At 43.6% G+C, this 25,681-nt stretch overlaps 1 protein-coding gene across 2 annotated transcripts in view; it reads left to right on the forward strand.

Annotated features, from left to right (window-relative positions):
• Positions 1-25,681, forward strand: part of ADAMTS17 (ADAM metallopeptidase with thrombospondin type 1 motif 17) — a 407,931-nt gene that overhangs the window by 29,372 nt on the left and 352,878 nt on the right. For both annotated transcript variants that reach the window (XM_073618375.1, XM_073618376.1), the window contains exon 3: positions 9,221-9,401. In XM_073618375.1, coding sequence (XP_073474476.1) covers positions 9,221-9,401 — 181 coding nt within the window. The remainder of the gene's footprint in view (positions 1-9,220; positions 9,402-25,681) is intronic.

The following is a 25,681-nucleotide window of genomic DNA, read 5'->3' on the forward strand; positions in this document are numbered from 1 at the left end:
TAATGTTTATGTTGGGAGTGGTAAGCATTCCTGATATGACAGATGTCAGTATGGATTGGCAAATGGCTCTGGCGCTACATTCCAAACTGTCTCCATTTTTTTAAAATTCTTCTGGACCTCTGATAAGGATGACTTTGGTAGATAAGCTCCTTCTAGTCGGAGAGCCAAGTAGAATAATAACATTTCTGTAACTTTGTAGAAACCTCTATATCATTACATTGCACATGCTTTTTTAAATTTTCAAGAAAAATTTTATACTGTGTATTCACCTTGAACCTATAGCTATGTATTATTGAACTTGTTTTTTTTTTTTTCTTCACAAACCCCGTTTCTTTAATTGCAGCAAGTGAGTGTTTTTAACTTGATCTAAGTGGTAACAGTTAGATGTCTTATGAAATTAATGTGGCATCACAAATTTCCTTGAGCTGTGGATGATTGACCTCCCATCTGATGGTGTTTAGATAGTTCTGTGTCCAGTGCCACTTGGCAGAACCATTCGTATGAAACCAGTGATCTTTTTAGCTGCCGTCAAAGGTGACATTCTGACTACCACTGTAAGGGGCATTTTTCTCATAGACTGGCAATGTAAGGAGGCATTCTCTCCACTGAACGCTAGTGTAAGGAGTGCATTGTTTGAATACAGTCAGGTGGGGGTAATGTGATGTAATTGACAGCAATGCCCATTTTACATTGTAAAGTGTGAAATTTAATAAATTATTTGAAAAAAAAAGTGCATTGTTCCCACTGACCACCAATATAAGGAGACAATCCTTCCCACTGACCACCAATATAAGGGGACAATCCTTCCCACTAACCACCAATATAAGGGGACAATCCTTCCCACTAACCACCAATATAAGGGGACAATCCTTCACGCTGACCACCAATATAAGGGGACAATCCTTTCCACTAACCACCAATATAAGGGGACAATCCTTCCCACTAACCACCAATATAAGGGGACAATCCTTCCCACTAACCACCAATATAAGTGGACAATCCTTCACGCTGACCACCAATATAAGGGGACAATCCTTCCCGCTAACCACCAATATAAGGGGACAATCCTTCCCACTAACCACCAATATAAGGGGACAATCCTTCCCACTAACCACCAATATAAGGGGACAATCCTTCACGCTGACCACCAATATAAGGGGACAATCCTTCCCACTGACCACCAATATAAGGGGACAATCCTTCCCACTGACCACCAATATAAGGGGACAATCCTTCCCACTGACCACCAATATAAGGGGACAATCCTTCCCACTGACCACCAATATAAGGGGACAATCCTTCCCACTGACCACCAATATAAGGGGACAATCCTTCCTACTGACCACCAATATAAGGGGACAATCCTTCCCACTGACCACCAATATAAGGGGACAATCCTTCCCACTGACCACCAATATAAGGGGACAATCCTTCCCACTGACCACCAATATAAGGGGACAATCCTTCCCACTGACTACCAATGTAACTGGCAGTCTTCCCACCAACGTAAGAACATTCTTCTCATGAACCACCAATATCATCCAAGGACATTCTTCCCTCTAACCGCCAATCTAAGGGGCATTCTTCCCACAGACCACCAATGTAAGGAACAATCTTCCCATGAACCACCAATCTAAGTAGTGTTTTTCCCCACTAACCACCAAAGTAAGGAACATTCTTCACCCTAACCACCAATGTAAAGGACATTCTTTCTTCTAAACATCAATTTAAGGAACTTTCTTCCCAGTAACCACCATTGTAAGGGATGTTCTTCTCTCAGATAGAAGCACTCAGCATCCATCCACAGTATATTGGAAGGTTTTTTTTTTTTTTTTTTTTTAAGATTTACAGGCAGTGCTTGCAATAACTTGTTACTTTTTATGGTGAAATAAAGCAATTTGATGTTCATCAAACCAGATGACTCTGACTTATCTTAAGAGCCGGTTCACACTGAGGCAGCACGACTTGCAGCGCGACTGCCTCAGGCGACCTGCACACGACAGCGGCGACTTGCAAAACGACTTCTATATAGAAGTCAATGCAAGTCGCCCCCAAAGTAGTACAGGAACTTTTTTCTAAGTCGGAGCGACCTGAGTCGCTCCTATTAGAATGGTTCCATTGTACAGAACGGAACGCGACTTGTCAGGCGGCTAAGTGGCCTGACAAGTTGTCCCAGTGTGAACCGGCTCTTAGATATGTGTAAAAGGGGGCCTCTGCCTATCAGACCACCAACTGTCTTTTATTAAACATCTTTAGCCTACTTCAAATATTCCTGAGAATCCTACAGAGCAGTGGTCATTAACCTTGTCCTCAGGGCCCACTAAAAGGCCAGGTTTGCAAGATAACTGAAATACATCATAGATGATGCAATTTGCTGCTCAGTGATTGCAGTATTCTAGTCTGTATCTCCCCAAGGTAATACATAAAACCTGGCCTGTTAGTGGGCCCTGAGGACAGGGTTGATGACCACTGCTACAGAGGATCCAGAAGGACCCAGCATTGGGACCCCTGTGGCATTGAGGGTGACCAACCTTGTCCCTCTCCCAGCTCACTCTTTTCTTTTTTTGGCGGATGCCCCAATCTGCCGCAGAGATTGTTGGTCAGTCCTTTAGGACTGAAACCCTCAGACCTTGACTTAAATCTCAATGTCCTGTTAGGTTGGAAAAACTTGGGTTCACATCTAATTTTAATATGTGGGGTTATTTACGACCTCTCAAGTACATCACAGTTCTTCCCCTAGCAATGACTTCATCTATCAAACAAAACCAAAGAAAATTCCCAGCTCAACTTACTGACCGGCTTGCAACCAACCAAATTATCCAAACAGTATTAGTTAAAAGCAGGAGTTTAGTTTGCACACATTTGCAAATACATGCGTAAGCTGCAGAACCACTTCACGGCTCCCGAGTAGTATCTGGAGTCCTAACTCTAAATTTTGAGAGCCTCCATAGTAGAAGCACATGCATTTTATAATGGATAGGCAGGGGGCAGGTGAGCATGGAGGGAGCCCATCCCTCCTTAAAGGCACCAGGACACACTGGACACCCAGTATATAGCACTATGGCAGCAGTGGTGTCCAGTGTGTCCCCTCATCAGTATTCCAACAGTACAAACAAATGCCCATTGCCCCCACCTATAGCTGGCAGCAAGGAGCACATATAAGGGCGACGCATGTCAAAAAAAAGAAAATTCTCAGCTGAACTTGCTGACCAGCTTGCAACCAACCAAATTATCCTGTCTAACAGTGTGCATTAAAAATGGGTTTAGATGTCACACATTTCCAAATACATATGTAATCTGCAGAGCCACTTCACAGCACCCCAGTATTAACTGCAGTCCTAACTCTAAATTTGGAGAGCCTCTAAATGGCTTCATCTACTCTACTTTCCAGAAGGCTTGTTTAGAGTCAGCATCTGTTTCCTAGTCCAAGATTTAGCTCCGCAGATTACAGAATGGTGAAAATCCTGATGTGTATAGTGGCTTCCATGTTCTTGTCTGTTCGTACACATGCCTTGCATATCAGAGATTATGGTTGATGCATCTCATTCTTTGACGTTTCCCAAAATTATAATGTGCCATTGACGCGAGTGGTCACTGGGAGGAAGGTGACTGTTGCCTGCTAGCAAGGACACTAATGACCGGTTCAGGTTTTCTACTCTCATCTGTAACAAGGATGAGGCTATTGATCGGGTTTTTTTCTGTAATGTTATGGGGAAAGGCTAGAACCTTGGTAAGACTTTTTGTTGCCCTCTGTGTTAATATTGGAGGTTTTCCTGTCTTCCTGACCCTCTTAAAGAGTATAGCTGTCCGTACGCCGATTCCTCCATCCCCCCACTACATAGCGCAGATGGAGGAATCTCCTGACACAGCAACTGTATTTTGACTGCAGGCCCCGCAGTTGACCAAGATTGCAGGACACCAATGACCTCACTTTTCCCAGATTGCTGCCCTCAGCTTTAGGCACAGTTACATGACTGGAGACCAATAAGACAAAAGGTATCTTTTTTTGAAGTGTATTCGGTGCATTGGCCATCTGGTGAATCAGAAATGACCTTTTAATATTTTACGACTGATATGCCGAAAAGTAGTATTGAAGACACGCTGATGTTTCATGGGATTGAAGTTGTGATGAGTTTATCAAGAATTGGCAACTTTGGGATGAGTTAAGTTTTTTATATGCGGAGTTTATATTTAAAAGTTTAGTTGCTTTTTAAACTGATCTAATAAAATGGACCCTGCACAGAGACCTCTAGATCATTCTCTATTAATCCTTTATACGGTGACATTACAGTGAAAGTGTTGCTGGCCTTGTGGAAGCCAGGGAGACGTAACTAGTTTTGTGGTGTCCTGGATACTAAGTTTGGATGCCAAGGATATTGGATGCCAAAATTTGCACCTTCTATACCATTCATACAAAGAAGACATAATGTCCAGCAGAAATACAGTTGTTGCCATTATGGCTTGGTGTTCCTGCATGTATGAAGCCATCCGAGCGCGCTGTGCACGTCAGATTGCTGATATATAGTGCGATCGGACCTCCCTTTTTTATTTTTATTTTATTTATTTTTTTGCTGCACCTCATACTGAATGACTTCGATTCTGCTGAGTCGAGATCTGGAAGGTATTGCATTGCTGAACATTTCCTAGAATGCAGATAGATCTGTCCTCTCATGACTTTATCTCTTTGATTCATCCACACCCTCCTACCAGGTCAACCAAGCAGAAATGATCACAAGTACCTGAGATAAATCTCTCCCGTAGGTCCTTCCCTGTGTTTCAAGGGTTTTATTTTTATAGGAAAAACCTTGAATTGTTCTTGGCAGGACTTGTGTAGGGAAGGGAAGCCTCTCCTGAGCTCCAGGCTCTGGGTGACTCTCTTCCTGTGCCTTGGTTTTACATGTCTTCGAGGAATACTCGGTAATCGCTTTTCTGCCAACTGCAGAAAATGAACATCACTGCTAGGAAGTCGCTTGCAATCCATCCGTACTTTGAGGGAGATTTGACAAGATTACAATTGCTAGTAAGCTAAGTTGTAAGCTGCAAGATCATTTTGTCATAAAAGTTGAAAATGGGTTCCTGGATGGTGATGGCAGATAGACATTGTGAGGACTGGGCTATTCTACTGATGGATCAAAACATTTCACATGCAATGGCTGTATCCAGAACACTCAGGAATAATAAAGTTGCTTAGGGCACGCTTCTAATTCTGCTATGTGCTTTGTAGACTGTCCTTTTTAAAGTGCACCTGTACCCAGACTATGGGCATTTCATTATTTGTATATTCCCCTAGGTTCCCACCTCCAATGGCTATTCTGGCTACATCACAACTTACATCCAACTCACCCCTTTCAAAGTCTTTGTCTGGACAACACGCCATTAGGGCACTGCCTATCTTTTTCTTGTATTATGCTGGCCTCAGAATTCCAACTGCGTAACTTTACCTTTTTAAGTAAAATGGAAGACGAGCTGCAGACCACACTAACGCAGTTTCTGAAAGACCAGATTTTTCTTTTGTGCCCATAAGGTGTCCATTGCCAACTCTTTATCGGGAAAATGGATACAAAATTATGACTCTGTAGTACAAACCCCACAGGTCCTACACGAGATCACCAACCCATATCCCCCCCCCCATTTTGGAGAGGTCAACGGGAAATTGGTACTCTGCTTCACATTTTATGGGGATACCCTCGTCTACTAGGTTTCTGGATGAAAGTTAAATCCACTATTCACAGGGTGGAGGATGTGTCTCTTGCAGATCACCCTGCATCCTTATTACATGTTACCCCAATGTCAGTCACAAGTTACAAAAATTCCCTACTTAATCACCTCCCCAGTGCAGCCAAGGCCTGCATACCGGCCATATGGAAAAGACCCTCTCCACCAACCATTGAGCAGTGGCTGGACTGCATGGCTGACATACAGTTAATGGAGCAACCGACAGCTGACCTGAAGGAACGATCAGTAAAGCACTTCAAAATCTGGACCCCCCTGGTTCTTATATAGAGGCCATGACAAAGCCAGCTGGGTTCACACTAGTGCGAATTGGATGTGGGTTTTGCCGCATTCCAATTTGCATGACAGGAGACTGTGACCGGCTCTCAATTGAGCCGGTTCACACAGCTCCGGGGCGGCCGCAGTCCGCACTGGAAAAAGGTCCTGTCCGTGTCTGGCTCTGTTTTCAGGTCCGTATTCAGGCAAAAATTCGGACCTGATTTGCCCCTGAAATGGAGAACAGGGACGCACCGGACCCCTGCTGCGAGCCGAGGCCACAGCTAGTGTGAATCCGGCCTTAGTTGGAGCACCGAAAGGGTGCGCTTAAAAGATTAGACCTCCCCCTTCCGACCCCCCCCCCCCCCTCTTCACTTTCCCCTACCACCTTCTTTTATGTATCCCAATGCAGATTCCACCAATCCCCCAGAAAATGAAAAATGAGAGTTGGAGCTACAGTAACTCCCATGATTTCTGCTTGTAGCTTCCTGTTTTTATAGGTTTTTGTTTTTTTTCTCTTTTTTTTTTTTTCTGTGGTTTAAATAATACTCTTAATATTTAGAAATTGTAAAGTTGATACTGTTCATTCATGTATGTATCCACAAGTCACATCTGTGTGTAACCATGTGCTCCACTATGTTGGAGTTTTAAATAAAGAATTTAAATAATTTATTTATACACTATATTGTCAAAAATATTGGGACGTCTGCCTTTACACCATGGGTGCTCAACCTTTGGCCCTTCAGCTACTACAAGTCCCATCATGCTTGTTTAACTGACAGCCTTGCAATACCTCATGGGACTTGTAGTTCTCCAACAGCTGGAAGGCTACGGGTTAAGCACCCATGCTTTACACACACATGAACTCTAATGGCATCCCATTCTTAGTCCCGTAGGGTTCAATATTGAGTTGGCTCCGCCCTTTGCAGCTATAACAGCTTCAACTCTCTGGGAAGGCCGTCCACAAGGTTTAGGAGTGTGTCTATGGGAATGTTTGACCATTCTTCCAGAAGAGCATTTGTGAGGTCAGGCACTGATGTTGGACGGGAAGGCCTGGCTCACAGGCTGCGCTCCAATTCATCCCAAAGGTGTTATATTGGGTTGAATTCAGGACTCTGTGCGGGCCAGTCAAGTTCCTCCACCCCAAACTGGCTCAGCTATGTCTTTTATGGAACTTACTTTGTGCACTGGTGCTCAGTCATGTTGGAACAGGAAGGGGCCATCCCCAAACTGTTCCCACAAAGTTGGGAGCATGAAATTGTCCAAAATGTCTTGGTATGCTGACGTCTTAAGAGATCCCTTTACTGGAGCTAAGGAGCCAAGCCCAACCCCTGAAAAACAACCCCCACACCATAATCCCTCCTCCACCAAATGATTTGGACCAGTGCACAAAGCAAGGTCCAGAAAGACCTGGATGAGCGAGTTTGGGGTGGAGGAATTTGACTGGCCTGCACCTCAACCCGATTAGAACACCTTTGGGATGGATTAGTGCAAACCAGGCCTTCTTGTCCAACATCAGTGCCTGACCTCACAAATGCGCATGTGGAAGAATGATCAAACATTCCCATAGATACACTCCTGGGAAGGCTGTCCACAAGGTTTAGAAGAGTTGAAGCTGTTATAGCTGTAAAGGGTGGGCCAACTCAATAATGAACCCTACGGACTAAGACTGGGGTGCCATTTACTTTTTGCTGACCGCCCCACGTACATATACTGCGGGATGGTGGCTCCTACAGACAGTAGGTACCTGTACATGATTCTGCACTTCTGCCGGCGACCCGCTCACGCTGTGATTGGACGCAGGTGGAGCCAATTGGTGGATCCGGCAGGTGCGATTTCCGCCAGGTCCTGTTGATCATTCCTGACAGAGGCAGAACGGCAGACTCCTGATGTAAACAAGGTAGATTGCAGTTCTGTGACAAAGGAAGATGGAGAGCCTGTTTTTTTGCTAAGCAGGAACACGGATCTCTGTCTTCCCACACACTTCCCCCACAGTTGGAAAACACTCCCAGGGAACATATGTAACCCTTTGATCGCCCCTGATGTTAACTCCTTCCCTGCCAGTGTCATTAGTACAGTGACAGTGCATATTTTTTAGCACTGATCACTGTATTGGTGTCACTGGTCCTCAAAAAAAGTGTCACTTCGTGTCCGATTTGTCCGCAGCAATGTTGCAGTCCCGCAATAAGTCGCTGATTGCTGCCATTACTAGTATAAATAAAAATTCCATAAAAATATTCCATGATTTGTAGACACTATCAATTTTGCACAAACCAATCAATATACGCTTATTGGGTCTTTTATGACCAACAATTTTGAAAAAAAAAAAAAATATATTTTTTTATTTTTCTGCTATAAAGCATATGCAATAAAAAAAAAAATAATTTTTTTTAAAAAAATCAAAAAATGTCTTCATTAGTTTCGGGCAATATATATTCTGCTACATATATTCTCACTCATCCATGTCTGTATGGACCTTGCTTTGTGCACTGGTCCAAATCATTTGGTGGAGGGGGGATTATGGTGGGGGGTTGTTTTTTCAGGGGTTGGGCTTGGCCCCTTAGTTCCAGTGGAGGGAACTCTTAAGGCGTCAGCATACCAAGACATTTTGGACAATTTCATGCTCCCAACTTTGTGGGAATAAAGACCTGGATGAGCGAGAATATATATGTAGCAGAAAAAAAAAAAATAAAATAAAAATATATATATATATATCTAAACTGACGCAGTGCCGTATCACAAAAAAAAATGGCCTGGTCACGAAAGGGGGGTAAACGTTCCGGAGCTGAAATGGTTAAAGTTCATGTGCGTTTAAAGGCAGGCATCCCAATACTTATGACCGTATATAGTTTATATCCCTAACAAGCGGTGAAAACTTTTTAAAATAAGACATTACTGACTATATATATAATTTTATATATTATCCCATGATTGACATATTGGTACTGGAGGTATAATTGTATTCTAGATACTGGATTCTCTCTTTTTAATTTGTAATATATTTGTTTTGTGTTTTTTTTTTTTTTTTTTTTTTAATTCCTTTTACAATCAATAAAATTGTGTTTTGAAAAAAAAAAAGATATCACTGACTTCTCTTGCTTGATGTAATTGATTCTCAAAGATACTGAAAGTTCACAACATGGACTCTATAGTCCATTTCTAACCGCTCAGAAACCTGCTGTGTGTTTTATATTGTTGCTCGTGTCAATTTAATGATCTGTCTTTTCTGTAGATTGGATATATTCAGATAGGCCAGGACCAAGTAATGATTGAACCAGCCAATACTTCAACAGATCCAAGTTCATCCTTCTCTGGAAGAAAACATATTATTATAAGACGCAAGCGACAAGTAGAGGAGCCTGGTGCATCTTCCAACCCTGATGTTCATCATAGCAACTGCCAAGTTATTTTAGGTAAGTGCTGGTAAAAAAAAAAGACAGGGTAATCTATCACCAATTTCCCTACATTTTCTTACCCGAACTATGGGCTGTGCCTTATATGTTTTTTATGCATACAAATCATTTGCATTGGTTGCTATAAGCCTCTGTACTTCAGGCTTTTTTGTATTGAATAAACGTAAAAGTCTACAAGGCTGTCACAAATCAATGCTCGGTTTTGGGAACTCATTATGGCAAAACACAGAATGTTTGAAATTTGGAGACAATGAAGGCAGCAGAGTACTGCAGTTACTAAATTACCAGATTCCCTTTATCTCTTTATCTATTAACCAAGACCAATTTACCAGATTCCCTTTTATCGGTTGACTGAGACCAACTTGCCAGATTCTCATTATCAGTCATACAAGACCAACTTACCAGAGTCTCATTATCTTGTATGTTTTGTATGACTAATAAGGAGAATCTGGTAAGTTGGTCTTCGTGACTGGCCAAGACCTGCTTACCAGATTCCCATGATCAGTCGGCCAAGACAAACTTATCAGAATCCCATTGTCAATTGACCAAAAGCAACTTGCCTAATTCCCACTATCATCCAACCAAGACCAATTTACCAGATTCTCATGATCATTGGGCCGAGACCAACTTTACAGATTCCCATTATCAGTTGTACAATACCAACTTACCAAATTCCCATCAGTCACACTTGACCAACTTTCCAGATTCCCATTATCAGTCATAAAAGACCAACTTATCAGAATCCCATTGTCAGTTGACCAAAAGCAACTTTCCTTATTCCCATTATCAGTCATACAAGACCAACTTACCAGATTCCCATTATCAGTCATACAAGACCAACTTACCAGATTCCCATTATCAGTCATACAAGACCGACTTACCAGATTCCCATTATCAGTCATACAAGACCGACTTACCAGATTCCCATTATCAGTCATACAAGACCAACTTACCAGATTCCCATTATCAGTCATACAAGACCAACTTACCAGATTCCCATTATCAGTCATACAAGACCAACTTACCAGATTCCCAGGGGTGGACTGACAACTCATGGGGCCCCCGGGCAATAGAAGATCATGGGAGCCCCCTGTGTCCCCAAAAACAAAATCAGTGTAGCACTTTGGAGAAAAATCAGATACAAAGTCTATGGACCGACAGTTCAGAATGCGTAAACCAAGAGGAAAAACATCCGTAGAAAGAAAAAATTAATTTCTTAAAATCCTCTGGAGCAAATCGCATCAAGGGTGTAAACCATTTGGAGAAGGGGCCCACACACCACCACTGAAAGTGAGAAGGCTTACCGGACTAGATGGACTCAACAAGGCGCTGTTTTTAGATACTTGTACATGTGAGTGTATACTTTTTTAATAAATTCCCATTTATACGGATTTACACTATTTGGCCATTCCTTCTTTCCCTTCACTTGCTGCTGTCATCTCTGGTTCCAACGCTGGTCCGAGGGACACGATCCACGTGTGTTTCATCTCACCTCTTCGGGTTCGGTATTATCCAGGGAACACAGCTTTGTGGAAGCCACTCCACCAACGTTGCCCTTCTGGACCACCTACAGTCCAGCACCACCCAAGCCTATCTGACTCCACCTGGCGTACGCCTTGAGTCCATCTAGTCCGGTAAGCCTTCTCACTTTCAGTGGTGGTGTATGGGCCCCTTCTCCAAATGGTTTACACCCTTGATGTGATTTGCTCCAGAGGATTTTAAGAAATTAATTTTTTCTTTCTACGGATGTTTTTCCTCTTGGTTTACGCATTCTGAACTGTCGGTCCATAGACTTTGTATCTGATTTTTCTCCAAAGCGCTACACTAATTTTGTTTTTGGACATTGTTTACACTTGCTGGTTGTGTTAGCTGCTCACTTGTTTTTTCTGGTAGCGCAGAATTATTGTGTATATTCACCCCTGTGTCCCCACACTAAAGCCACACCTGCACAGGGAGACGGGGGGGGGGGGAAGCACACAGGGGGACACTGTGGGGGAGGGAGAGCACACACAGGGGGACACTGGAGGGAGAGTGCACACACACAGGGGGACACTGGAAGGAGAACACACACAGGGGGACACTGGAAGGAGAACACACACAGGGGGACACTGAAGGGAGAACACACACAGGGGGACACTGGAGGGAGAACACACACAGGGGGACACTGGAGGGAGAGCACACACAGGGGGACACTAGAGGGAGAGCACACACAGGGAGACACTGGAGGGAGAGCAGACACAGGGGGACACTGGAGGGAGAGCAGACACAGGGGGACACTGGAGGGAGAGCAGACACAGGGGGACACTGGAGGGAGAGCAGACACAGGGGGACACTGGAGGGAGAGCAGACACAGGGGGACACTGGAGGGAGAGCAGACACAGGGGGACACTGGAGGGAGAGCAGACACAGGGGGACACTGGAGGGAGAGCAGACACAGGGGGACACTGGAGGGAGAGCAGACACAGGGGGACACTGGAGGGAGAGCAGACACAGGGGGACACTGGAGGGAGAGCAGACACAGGGGGACACTGGAGGGAGAGCAGACACAGGGGGACACTGGAGGGAGAGCAGACACAGGGGGACACTGGAGGGAGAGCAGACACAGGGGGACACTGGAGGGAGAGCAGACACAGGGGGACACTGGAGGGAGAGCAGACACAGGGGGACACTGGAGGGAGAGCAGACACAGGGGGACACTGGAGGGAGAGCAGACACAGGGGGACACTAGAGGGAGAGCAGACACAGGGAGACACTGGAGGGAGAGCAGACACAGGGGGACACTGGAGGGAGAGCAGACACAGGGGGACACTGGAGGGAGAGCAGACACAGGGGGACACTGGAGGGAGAGCAGACACAGGGGGACACTGGAGGGAGAGCAGACACAGGGGGACACTGGAGGGAGAGCAGACACAGGGGGACACTAGAGGGAGAGCAGACACAGGGGGACACTGGAGGGAGAGCACACACAGGGGGACACTGGAGAGAGAGCACACACAGGGGAAAGTGTGGGGGTGGGGGGACTAGGAGAGTATCTTGGGCCAGGGCAAGTTCTTAGAAAAACATAATGCATAAAACTGCTGTGCTGTCTGTTATTACCACACTGACCCGCTGCTGCACACAAGGCCAGTGTGGGTGGCCATTGCGAACATGAGACTCCGCTCCGCTGTCTGTCCGCTCTGTGTGCACTCTGCACTGCAGCCTCCAGCTCCCTTACTGACACAACAGTCCCCCGCGGCAGTGAGATATGACTCCGCCCCTCAGCTGAGTTCCCCAGGGGGAGAGGTGGCCGGAGGCGCGCCTGTCTCAGTTTGCAATAATCCCCGTATGGCTGCCGCTGATGGCTCCGTGATTGCTCTTCCACTTTCTGATCCATCCCGGCCAGCTCGCTCCTCTCTGCAAGCAAGGATTTAGTTCACTGCTCCCCGGGGGGGGGGGGGGGCATAGTGTTCTCAATTCCGCAATCTGCATGATAAGCTGTGGGCACCTCCAGGGGCAGACTGAGCCTCTCATGGGGCCCCCCTGACCCCGCGGGCCCTCGGTCAGTGTCCGAATGCCAGAATGGTCAGTCCGCCCCTGCAGATTCCCATTATTAGTCATACAAGACCAACTTACCAGATTCATATAGAAAATGGAGGTCATCAACTCACTATTGCATGTCCGCTGCACCACTAATTGGATGTGCATACAGGTGCTGCGTCCCTAGAATTACAGACTCGCCAATTATGATGCGGTCTCCAAGACTAGGATTACTAAATTAAATAATAAGAAACAGGGGGAAAAGGACCCCCTGAGAAGAGTCACAGGCGGACCAAGCTGTTTAAGAAAGGGAAATATTTTATTGCACAATATAAGTATTGCAGATAGTAAAAAAAATAGGTGACCAACACCAACACCTGGATTGTTATTAAAAGGGAGACAACGTTGTCTATTAAGAAGCAGCTGAGTCACGTGTATAGCAAGTACACACCATATACAAAGATAGATTGCAAAATAAAATGCAAACAAGTGGCAGTGGATTGGCTCACAGGTCCCGGTGAAGATCACCGTAGAGCAATGTGTCCAACCAGTCACTATTGTTAGATAAGCCCCCAGCTGGGGGATACAGGGGTATATGGTTCATTAATTACACATAGATGAAAAGGATCCCAGAGATGAGCATAGCACAGGTTGACTTGAGTGGTTATACAGTGGCTTGCGAAAGTATTCGTCCCCCTTGAACTTTTCAACCTTTTGCCACATATCAGGCTTCAAACATAAAGATATAAAATTTTTATTTTTTGTGAAGAATCACCAACAAGTGGGACACAATTGTGAAGTGGAACAAAATCTTTTGGATTTTTGAAACTTTTTTAACTAATAAAAAAATGAAAAGTGGGGCGTGCAAAATTATTCGGCCCCTTGCGTTAATACTTTGTAGAGCCACCTTTTGCTGCGATTACAGCTGCAAGTCCCTTGGGGTATGTCTCTATCAGTTTTGCACATCGAGAGACTGAAATTCTTGCCCATTCTTCCTTGCAAAACAGCTCGAGCTCAGTGAGGTTGGATGGAGAGCGTTTGTGAACAGCAGTTTTCAGCTCTTTCCACAGATTTTTCGATTGGATTCAGGTCTGGACTTTGACTTGGCCATTCTAACACCTGGATACGTTTATTTGTGAACCATTCCTTTGTAGATTTTGCTGTATGTTTGGGATCATTGTCTTGTTGGAAGATAAATCTCCGTCCCAGTTTCAGGTCTTTTGCAGACTCCAACAGGTTTTCATCCAGAATGGTCCTGTATTTGTCTGCATCCATCTTCACCTAAATTTTAACCATCTTCCCTGTCCCTGCTGAAGAAAAGCAGGCCCAAACCATGATGCTGCCACCACCATGTTTGACAGTGGGGATGGTGTGTTGAGTGTGATGAGCTGTGTTGCTTTTACGCCAAACATATCGTTTTGCATTGAGGCCAAAAAGTTCGATTTTGGATTCATCGGACCAGAGCACCTTCTTCCACATGTTTGGTGTGTCTCCCAGGTGGCTTGTGGCAAACTTTAGACGAGACTTTTTATGGATATCTTTGAGAAGTGGCTTTCTTCTTGCCAGTCTTCCATAAAGGCCAGATTTGTGCAGTGTACGACTGATTGTTGTCCTATGGACAGACTCTCCCCCTCAGCTGTAGTTCTCTGCAGTTCATCCAGAGTGATCATGGGCCTCTTGGCTGCATCTCTGATCAGTCTTCTCCTTGTCTGAGCTGAAAGTTTAGAGGGACAGCCAGGTCTTGGTAGATTTGCAGTGGTCTGATACTCCTTCCATTTCAAAATGATCGCTTGCACAGTGCTCCTTAGGATGTTTAAAGCTTGGGAAATCTTTTTGTATCCAAATCCAGCTTTAAACTTCTCCACAACAGTATTACGGACCTGCCTGGTGTGTTCCTTGGTCTTCATGATGCTCTCTGCGCTTTCAACAGAACCCTGAGACTATCACAGAGCAGGTACATTTATACAGAGACTTGATTACACACAGGTGGATTCTATTTATCACCATCAGTCATTTAGGACAACATTGGATCATTCAGAGATCCTCGCTGAACTTCTGGAGTATGTTTGCTGCACTGAAAGTAAAGGGGCCGAATAATTTTGCACGCACCACTTTTCAGTTTTTTAATTGTTAAAAAAGTTTAAAATATACAATAGATTTCGTTCCACTTCACAATTGTGTCCCACTTGTTGGTGATTCTTCACAAAAAATTAAAATTTTATATCTTTGTTTGAAGCCTGAAATGTGGCAAAAGGTTGAAAAGTTCAAGGGGGCCGAATACTTTCGCAAGCCACTGTAGCTGGTAATGTATCCTGTGTAAAGAGCGGCATGCAGCCACTAGTAGTAGTTAGTCCAGGTAACTTTTTTTGGAAGTTAGACCATAAAAACCAAAGCTAGCTCTGAGTGGGATCCCATAAATTAGGTCAGTAGGTTGAAATTAACCACAGGTTAGAACAGGCATATTATTGTAGATAAGAGAAAATGTCAAAGGACCAATGGTCCACTCACGCGACCGTGATATGCAAGAGACTATGGACTCAAAAAAGTGTCTCTCATATCTCTAAGGTATTTCATTTCACAGAAGGGGGCCACGCTCTTCGTGGGTCTTGTCATCTGCAGTGCTCTATTGCCACACGGTAATGCAGGGAGCTTCACTGACGGTCCTCCTGGTCGCAGTATAGCGTTGTGAGTCGTCTGCGTAGCCGTACTAATTCCTCAGCCAGAGATGGCTGCTGCTGATTTCAAAGTGTGTACTGCGCTTGCACCAACGTGACGTGATTCGTCATCGGTGACGTAAAAAAACGTCACTGCCGTGGTGTCGTTGCCGACATGTTTCACCCAATCACGTGCGTTTTATCAAGGATGAAACTTGCCAGATTCCCATTATCGGTCATACAAGACCAACTTACCAGATTCTCATTATCTTTTATGGCTTTGTATGACTGATAATGGGAATCTGGTAAGTTTGGTCTTTGTGTGACTGGCCAAGACCAGCTTACCAGATTCCCTTGATCAGTTGACCAAGGCCATCTTTACCAGATTCCCATTATGTTGTATGGTCTTGTATGACTGATAATGGGAATGTGGTAAGGTGGTCTTTGTGTGACTGGCCAAGACCAGCTTGCCAGATTCCCATGATCAGTTGACCAAGGCCATCTTTACCAGATTCCCATTACGTTGTATGGTCTTGTATGACTGATTGACTGATAATGGGAATGTGGTAAGGTGGTCTTTGTGTGACTGGCCAAGACCAGCTTACCAAATTCCCATTATCAGTCGGCCGAGACCAAGGACCAAATAGATTACAGGGCCACTAAATAGTTGATGTGTACGGATTTTATTTGGGAGCACGAGGATCTCATTTGGTGACACTTTTCTCCAAAACTTTCCCTCAAAACTGCATTCTATTAGTATTCCACTAATAAATATATGAAGGAAAATAAAAACAAATACAAAACTAGAGATGATAATCAGGTTTTCAATAAAGTAAGCCCATATTTAGTCATCTTGTCATCGTTCACTTGCCTAAATAAAACTTTTATGGGTTTCAAAAGCAAAAAAAAAAAAATCCTAATCTCCCATTGTACCACCATATAAGGGAAAGTGTAACTGAAGACTGCAAAAATGTTATTTTCCGGAATAATGACTCTTGGAATAAAAGATCTTTTCTTTGATTTAACAAGATGCGGATGCCAGTATGTTAAATTGCAGGTCTTACACGTTACGCTGTCATGTCCAAGAGTTGAGAGATTGAGCTTTGTTCGGAGTTCAGATCACGGAACTGAGCGGCAGACAAAATTCTGAATATTTTGAAGCTGGACCTCAATCAAGTAGCTAATACACATATACGGACTTTCTTATCTGGTAAAAGGCAATTCTGTTCAGCCAGCTTCGTGATCCAGGAATCACCACCACATAGCAGGGCAGTTAGAGTGGTTGTAAACCTCTGAAATAAAACAAAGTATTTCCTTATATCCTTCTATAGTGTGTACTTGCCTCAATCCTAAGCACCTGGTGTGATTTCTGTCTGCTGCCTCGTTTCTCTGCTCTCTGCATGAGTCACGTCTGACAATCGATGCCCTCACCAGACAATACCAGGAGACAACTCTGCACACAGCAGGTGATTGACAGCCTCAGTTGTGCATATTTTTGAATGAGACTGTGTTGGAGGGGTTGGGGGGGGGGTTTGCAATCTATACCTCCACTTAGATCTCAGATTACACTCAGCTCCCTGCTCTATCCTGTGCAGTGTGTGACATCAGATTCCCGCCCCCTGCCTTCAGGAGCTCAGAAAAGCTGTGTAAATTCTGCACTTATAGAGGATAGAGGGCTGCAGATAAACGGGTACAACGTATGTAGGAGGATTTGTTTCATCTCTGTGTATTATCTGAGGCCGGTCTCTTCACCGGGTATATGTGAGGGTTCACAACCACTTTATAATATAAAGGAAATGATTGCTGACATAGACACATATTTTAACAAAGATTTCAGATCTTCCTAAAATAATTGGCAGAGCTATTTGTACTTTGAAACTGTACATTTGTCATGTGAAAATGAGGGCAAAAACAAATGTTTCTAGCTATATTCTTTCCAGATTAAATTTGTGTATATGTGTGTGTATATATGTATGTATATATATATATATATATAATTTTTTTTTTCATTCATGGAAATTGAGTGAATTTGGAACATTTTGCATTGTGGCCACTAGATGGAGCTGATGATCATAAGAAATACTTATTTCTATTGTCATTGCCATCTAGTAGCTATAATGCTGCATTTTTTTTCCTTATTCGCTCCATTGTTATGGAAGAGAAACATTGGAACTGGAAGGAAAATAGCCCAAGTACATTTGCTTTTGACCCAATTCACACAGAACGAATGCCGTTTCCCAGAATGAACGAGTTTTGCAATTTTTTTTTTAATAAATACTCCTAATAGTTTTTTGCTCCTTTTTTTTTTACATTTGCTACTTCCCAGTAGTCAGCAGGTTGCACAGTATTGCATTTGTGATTTGAGAATAATGACCTGTCCCAAGTCCCTGTGCTGAGCAATGTGTGAATGACGGCAGTACAGAGGGAGTTTAAAGTCGGGACATTTGTCTCCACCTATCAAGCTTTGCTGTTGTTCTGTGAGCCGCCCCCCCAGCAGCTGAGTGGTCGAGATGTAAAGTAGGAGTGGCCAAGGTGGACTTTTATGGAAAAGTTGAGATCTTCATAAAATGTGTGGTGCCGATGTACTGTGTTCATTCTGTATAACTGCATGTTCTTTTTGTTCTGTGCAAATAGGGGCAAAAGCGAATGTTATTGGAACCTTTTTTTTCTATCCAGGTCGAATGATTTTTATTCATAAGTATAGGGTGAATAAGAAAAATAACGCATTGCGGCCACTAGATGGCGCTGATGATCATAGGCAATAAATACTACTTTTACTGTGCTTGCCAGCTCGGTCTATGCAGTATTTTCCTGATCCATGTTCTTCTTATGAATGAAAAACCTTCGATTTGGAGAGGAAATGGCATAGTGTCAATGATTTTTGCCCCTGTTTGCACAAAATGAAAAACAAAAGCAGATTTACTATATTAATGGCTCTGCAGTTTTTTGTTTTTTTCCAGTGATCTACATTATCAGCTGTCCTTACATACAAGAGTCTTCTGACAAACCCAGTATGCTTAGTATTAATTTGATGCAAAATGGACATAATGTGGTATTTTTCCTTATTCATACTATTCTTTTAAATGAAAAACATTCGACCCGGAGGGAATATAGCTTATTAACATTCGTTTTTGCCTCGGTGTGTAAAGAGCAACTGTACATGCAGCTTCACAGGACTAATAGCTCTACAATTTTTTTTTTTTTTAAATACACCTTTTAGTATTGTCATACTCACAGTTGCTGGTTTGCATGAGTTACAACATGCACCCTGTACATCACCCTTTTTTTTTTTTTTTTTTCCAGTGTATTTTTTCAATGATCTTTATTATTAGCTGTCCTTGCATATCAGAAACTTGTATGTGACAAGCCCAGGACCACAAAATCAGTATGTTAAAATATTAAGTAGCTACAAAGTGTACATACGGTGTTTTCCTGATTCATGCTATTCTATGAATGAAAAACATTCGACCCAGAGGGAATAACGCTTTTTAACATTCGTTTTCGACCCCACTCACACAGAACAACTACGAGCAGTTTCACAAAACTAAAGCCTCGTACACACGGTACGATTGTTGGCAGGGGATTGTCTGTTGACAGACTGTTGTCCTAAAACCTTACCGTTGGTACGCTCCTTTTGACAATTGTTGTCCTATTTTTGGCCAAGGAATATTGTTGGATGACAGGCTAGTAAATTTTCGTTGGACAACGGCTCCATGTCTGATTTTCGTATGGTCGGTACACAAATCCATCACACAAGTCCAAAGTACAAACACACATGATCGGAATCAGTGCTCCCCAAACACGAAATTTAGCAGAAGGGGCCCAAAGGGTGGCGCTCAAGAGCTGAAATTCCTTGTAGTACGTCACTACATTCGTGTTGGTTGGCCGACAATTGTGTACTGTTATTATGCAAGACAAGATCCTGGCACACGCCCCTTTTGACAAAAATCAGACGCTCGGTTGTCCAACAATCGTACCGTGTATACGAGGCTTTAGTCTTGGTTCATGCTGCTGTGACCCGATTTGTCATGCGATTTCATCCGACTTTAATGCGACTCACAAAAGTGCATTAGATGAGAAGCATTACATACAGTAGTTACATAGTAGGTGAGGTTGAAGAAAGACACAAGTCCATCAAGTCCAACCTATGTGTGATTATGTGTCAGTATTACATTGTATATCCCTGTATGTTGTGGTCATTCAGGTGCTTATCTAATAGTTTCTTGAAACTATCGATGCTCCCCGCTGAGACCACCGCCTGTGGAAGGGAATTCCACATCCTTGCCGCTCTTACAGTAAAGAACCCTCTACGTAGTTTAAGGTTAAACCTCTTTTCTTCTAATGTTACTGAATGGCCACGTGTCTTCTTTCATTTCCTTTTGCCGTAAAGTTTTATCCCTATCATGGGGTCACCAGTACGGTATTTATAAATTGAAATCATATCCCCTCTCAAGCGTCTCCTCTCCAGAGAGAATAAGTTCAGTGCTCACAACCTTTCCTTATAACTAAGATCCTCCAGACTCTTTATTAGCTTTGTTGCCCTTCTTTGTACTCGCTCCATTTCCAGTACATCCTTCCTGAGGACTGGTGCCCAGAACTGGACAGCATACTCCAGGTGTGGCCGGACCAGAGTCTTGTAGAGCGGGAGAATTATCGTTTTATCTCTGGAGTTGATCCCCTTTTTAATGCCAATATTCTGTTTGCTTTGTTAGCAGCAGCTTGGCATTGCATGCCATTGCTGAGCCTATCATCTACTAGGACCCCCAGGTCCTTTTCCATCCTACATTCCCCCAGAGGTTCTCCCCCCAGTGTAAAGATTGTATTCATATTTTTGCCACCCAAATGCATTATTTTACATTTTTCCACATTGAACCTCATCTGCCATGTAGTTGCCCACTCCATTCATTTGTTCAGAACTTCTTGGAAGGTTTCCACATCCTGCGGAGAAGTTATTGCCCTGCTTAGCTTAGTATCGTCTGCAAATACAGAGATTGAACTGTTTATCACATCCTCCAGGTCGTTTATCAACAAATTAAATAGGATTGGTCCCAGCACAGAACCCTGGGGAACCCCACTACCCACCCCTGACCATTCTGAGTACTCCCCATTTATCACCACCCTCTGAACTCGCCCTTGTAGCCAGTTTTCAATCCATGTACTCACCCTATGGTCCATGCCAACGCACCTTATTTTGTACAGTAAAGGTTTATGGGGAACTGTGTCAAATGCTTTTGCAAAATCCAGATATACCACGTCTACGGGCCTTCCTTTATCTAGATAGCAACTCACCTCCTCATAGAAGGTTAATAGATTGGTTTGGCAAGAACGATTTTTCATGAATCCATGCTGATTACTGCTGCCGATACCGTTTTCATTGCTGAAATCTTGTATATAGTCACTTATCATCCCCTTCAAGAGCTTGCATACTATTGATGTTAGGCTAACTGGTCTGTAATTCTCAGGGATGTATTTTGGGCCTTTTTTTAAATATTGGTGCTACATTGGCTTTTCTCCATAAGCTGGTACCATTCCAGTCAGTAGACTGTCTGTAAAAATTAGGAACAATGGTCTGGCAATTACTTGACTGAGTTCCTCAAGGACCCTCGGGTGCAAGCCATCTAAGCCATCTGGTCCCGGTGATTTATTTATGCTAATTTTTCATATGAGACTTTGATAAGACTTTAAAAAAATTTTTTTTTTTGTACCCTCACCACTCCTCCCAGCTCATCCCTGCTGCCTAAAAACTCTCCTCCCAAATACATTCTATTTACAGCTCAGTGTATACCTTTAGTACACCTAAGTGTATCAGAAATGTGCATTCCTGCTTGCATTTAAATTTTTTTTGTGTGGCTTTTTTTTGCGTGTAAACGTGTGCCATGCATAGGGCAGCCCATTCATTTGCAACAAACACCCCAAAGTAGCTCAAGAAAATTTATCGGTTGTAAAAATGTGCAATTTTTTTTCAGCACCCATTTTGACACGTTTTGTAGCGTGTTTCGGCACGCAAAAAAACACGGGGCAAAACGCGCATCTGCTAACCGTAATTGGGGCGTCATTAACAATTAGGCTGCATTCACATCTGCGCATTTCCAAACACTCGGCGACGTGAGCTTTGCCGCGCGTCTTGGAAATGTGCTGCACACGTGCTTGCGTCACCACAATGGCATGCTAACTGCGATTGGGATGTCATTAACAATTAGGCTGCAATTACATTTGTGTGTTTCCAAACGAGCGTCAACCTGCACAGAAAACGCGTGCTTTGCTGCGTGTTTTTTCGAATTGTGCCGCACACGCGCCCATAATAGCAAAGCACGTGTTTTCTGTACAAGATCGCTGCACATTCGTAAATCTGCAGATGTGAATTCAGCCCAATTGTTAATGATACCCCAATCATGGTTAGCGAGTTTTATCACACATTTGTTGTGTGCCACAACACGCTAGAAGCGTGCCAAAATGGGCGCTGAAAAAACGTGCGGCACTTCACGACTAAAAAAGGTTCTTGAGCTAACAAAGCTGACAAAGCAATCGTGCCAAAACGTGCAACGCTCCACGAACAAAAAGGTACTTTGGGGGTGTTTGTTGTGCAATGGGCTGTCCTAAGCACGATGCGTTTTACGTGCAAAAAAAAAAAAAAAAAAAAAAAGCAGGAGAGTTTTTAAGCAGCAAGGGTGACCGGGGAGGAGAGATGAGGGTTACAAAAAAGCAATGACCCTGTCAAAGTATTTTCTGCTAGATATAGATGTCTGTGGGGCTGAAATCGCACTGGAGTCGCATCAAAGTAGTGCAGGAACCTTTTTCAAAGTCGCAGCGTTTTGAATCGCACTGATTGGAACAGCCATCATTGAACATTTTTGTGATTTCACTTGTCATGCAACTTGTCGCTTCAGTGTGAATGGGGCTAATGGCTTTGACTTTTTTTTTTAAATGCCACCCTTTATAATTGCCCCTATTCTATACATTTCAGCACATCCTTATTTTTTTATATAAAAGAAGCCTCAGTGTTTTAACATCTTATTGTGGTATAAGATGACTGCAGGCTTCTTGACTTCAAGAATAGATTTTAAAATTCCTTTTTGGAGTTGAACATGTACATGACACATCGTGCCCTGGCTTGTCCTTTTAATTGCATATAATTATCTTCCTAAATTTTGTGATCATTGCTTCCAGTGAACAGGATATCCATTTCCCTTCCAGTAATAAGAGCCTCTTGTCTTTTTTGAAAACGCTCGGAGGCAGAACGTTCGCTCTGCCGTGTCCCCAGAGCACTTCTAGTAACAGGCTGTTTTTATTTCCAGGGATTATCCTAATGGCACAACATCCTGCCATCATCCCGTACCTCCTCCGCCACGTCTGCGGAATAGAATTACCCTGAGATGGGCAGGTGTCGTTTTATCACTTTGTAATAATGTCCTTTATGTTTTTCTAACTTAATTTCAAGTAAAATATGATCAACCCAATTTAGCCCATTATTTGGAACTTAACCACTTCAATACTGGGCACTTTTGCCCCCTTCCTGCCCAGGACAATTTTCAGCTTTCAGCGTTGTCGCACTTTGAATGACAATTGTGCGGTCATGCAACACTGCACCCAAATTACATTTTTATCATTTTCTTCCCACAAATAGAGCTTTCTTTTGGTGGTATTTGATCACCAAAATTTTTGAAAAAAATAACGTTTTTCTTAGTTTCTATCATAAAAATTTGTTTGGCACTGATGAGGCGGCACTGATATGTAGAATTGATGGGCACTGACAGACGGCACTGATATGCAGCCATGATGGGCACCAATAGGCAGCAATGATATGCAGCCATGATGAGCACTGACAGGCGGCACTGATATGCGGCCATGATGGGCACCGATAGGCAGCACTGATATACAGCCATGATGGGCACTGACAGGCGGCACTGATATGCGGCCATGATGGGCACCGATAGGCAGCACTGATATGCAGCCATGATGGGCACTGACAGGCGGCACTGATATGCGGCCATGATGGGCACCGATAGGCAGCACTGATATGCAGCCATGATGGGCACTGATAGGTGGCACTGATATGCGGCCATGATGGGCACCGATAGGTGGCACTGATATGCGGCCATGATGGACACCGATAGGCGGCACTGATATGCAGCCATGATGGGTACCGATAGGCAGCACTGATATGCAGCCATGATGGGCACAGATAGGTGGCACTGATATGCAGCCATGATAGGCACCGATAGGCGGCACAGATATGCAGCCCTGATGGGCACTGACAGTCGGCACTGATGGGCACTAATAGATGGCACTGATGGACAGCACTGGGTATATGGGTATATTCTGTACCATCACTGAATAGACAAGATTGAACACCCTGATCCAGAGACATCGGACCTTCGGACAGGACCACTAGATATGAAACCTATCGCCCTCCTGTCCGCATCCCCGAAAATAAAGAGGCAAGGTACCCGGGTATACTTTTGCCAACCTTATTAGGACGAGGTACCAGCGCGACAACACTATGTAATTTGCTTCCACAAGGGAAGTATTAGGTATGCTCTTATGCACCATGGGTGACCACTTTATCCACATCTCCTCTTTACTTGTTTCGCCCAGGTCCAATTCCCATGCCGTTTGGTAGGAAGGCTTTATTATAAGGATTTGGAGCTTTACTCACTTTTTTAAACGCACTGCTATTATTTTTAAAACAACTGTACAATTGCTTCACAAGTCATACTGTAATTGAATGTTCATTTTAATATTACCTTTCCTTTCCTTAATCATTAGCGCTGTAATTTTCTGTAAAATCAAAAATGGCCACCTGCAAGCGCTCTGTACACAGATGGTATACAGACGCACCCAAGAAATGTAATTTCCGGCTTGTGTGATTGGCTCACTGATTTTTCCCAGAAGTCTGCACTAAAGCTAGTAAACACGGGTCGAATATCAGGAGGCTGTTAGAAACCGGCTGACGTTCAGCCCGTGTGTACGGCAGCTGGTCCAACAGAAGCCGGCCGAACATCTGGCCTCTGTTGAAGGGGCATGACTGAAAAAGGTCTGCCATTTGGCCAATGGCTGAGAGCACTGACCGAAGTCGTGTAGCGGGTGGGCCTTCCCCCTGTCAGAACACAATACCTCACGCTGGGGGGGGGGGGGGGGGGGGTGTAGGTAATCACCTTACTAACATTGGATTGTTAGTACAGCAGCTTCTGAGCTCTTCAATTTTTTTAGTTCAGCCCGCTGGGTTAAACGAAAAAAAAAAAAAAAAAAACTACTTGTGTGTACTAGGCTTAAGGTACAATTCGGCTTTTGGGCATCCCCTGCAACAGAAATTTCATATTTGGTGAGATACTCCTAAAGAGAAAATCACATCTAAAGGCATGTGGACTCTGCTTCTTTCCTCATAAGAACCCTGCAAGTGCAGCAACTGATTGACAAGTATAAAATCACTCCCATTCACATTCATCTTCCCTATGGTCCTTATTTTGTACAGTAAAGGTTTATGGGGAATGGTCCTTATTTTGTACAGTAAAGGTTTATGGGGAACTGTGTCAAATGCTTTTGCAAAATCCAGATACACCACGTCTACGGGCCTTCCTTTATCTAGATGGCAACTCACCTCCTCATAGAAGGTTAATAGATTGGTTTGGCAAGAACGATTCTTCATGAATCCATGCTGATTACTGCTAATGATATCATTCTTATTACTAAAATCTTGTATATAGTCCCTTATCATCCCCTCCAAGAGTTTACATACTATCGATGTTAGGCTAACTGGTCTGTAATTCCCAGGGATGTATTTTGGGCCCTTTTCAAATATTGGTGCTACATTGGCTTTTCTCCAATCCGCTGGTACCATTCCAGTCAGTAGACTGTCAGTAAAAATTAGGAACAATGGTCTGGCAATTACTTGACTAAGTTTCCTAAGTACCCTCGGGTGCAAGCCATCCGGTCCGAGGGATTTATTGATGTTAAGTTTCCCAAATCTAATTCTAATTCCGTCCTCTGTTAACCATGGAGGTGCTTCCTGTGTTGTGTCATGAGGATAAATACTGCAGTTTTGGTTACTGAAGCCCCCTGATTCCCTTGTGAAGACTGAGGAGAAGAATAAATTCAATACCTTCGCCATCT

The sequence above is a fragment of the Aquarana catesbeiana genome, linkage group LG03 (genome assembly GCF_042186555.1).
Source record: "Aquarana catesbeiana isolate 2022-GZ linkage group LG03, ASM4218655v1, whole genome shotgun sequence".
Lineage (NCBI taxonomy): Eukaryota > Metazoa > Chordata > Amphibia > Anura > Ranidae > Aquarana > Aquarana catesbeiana.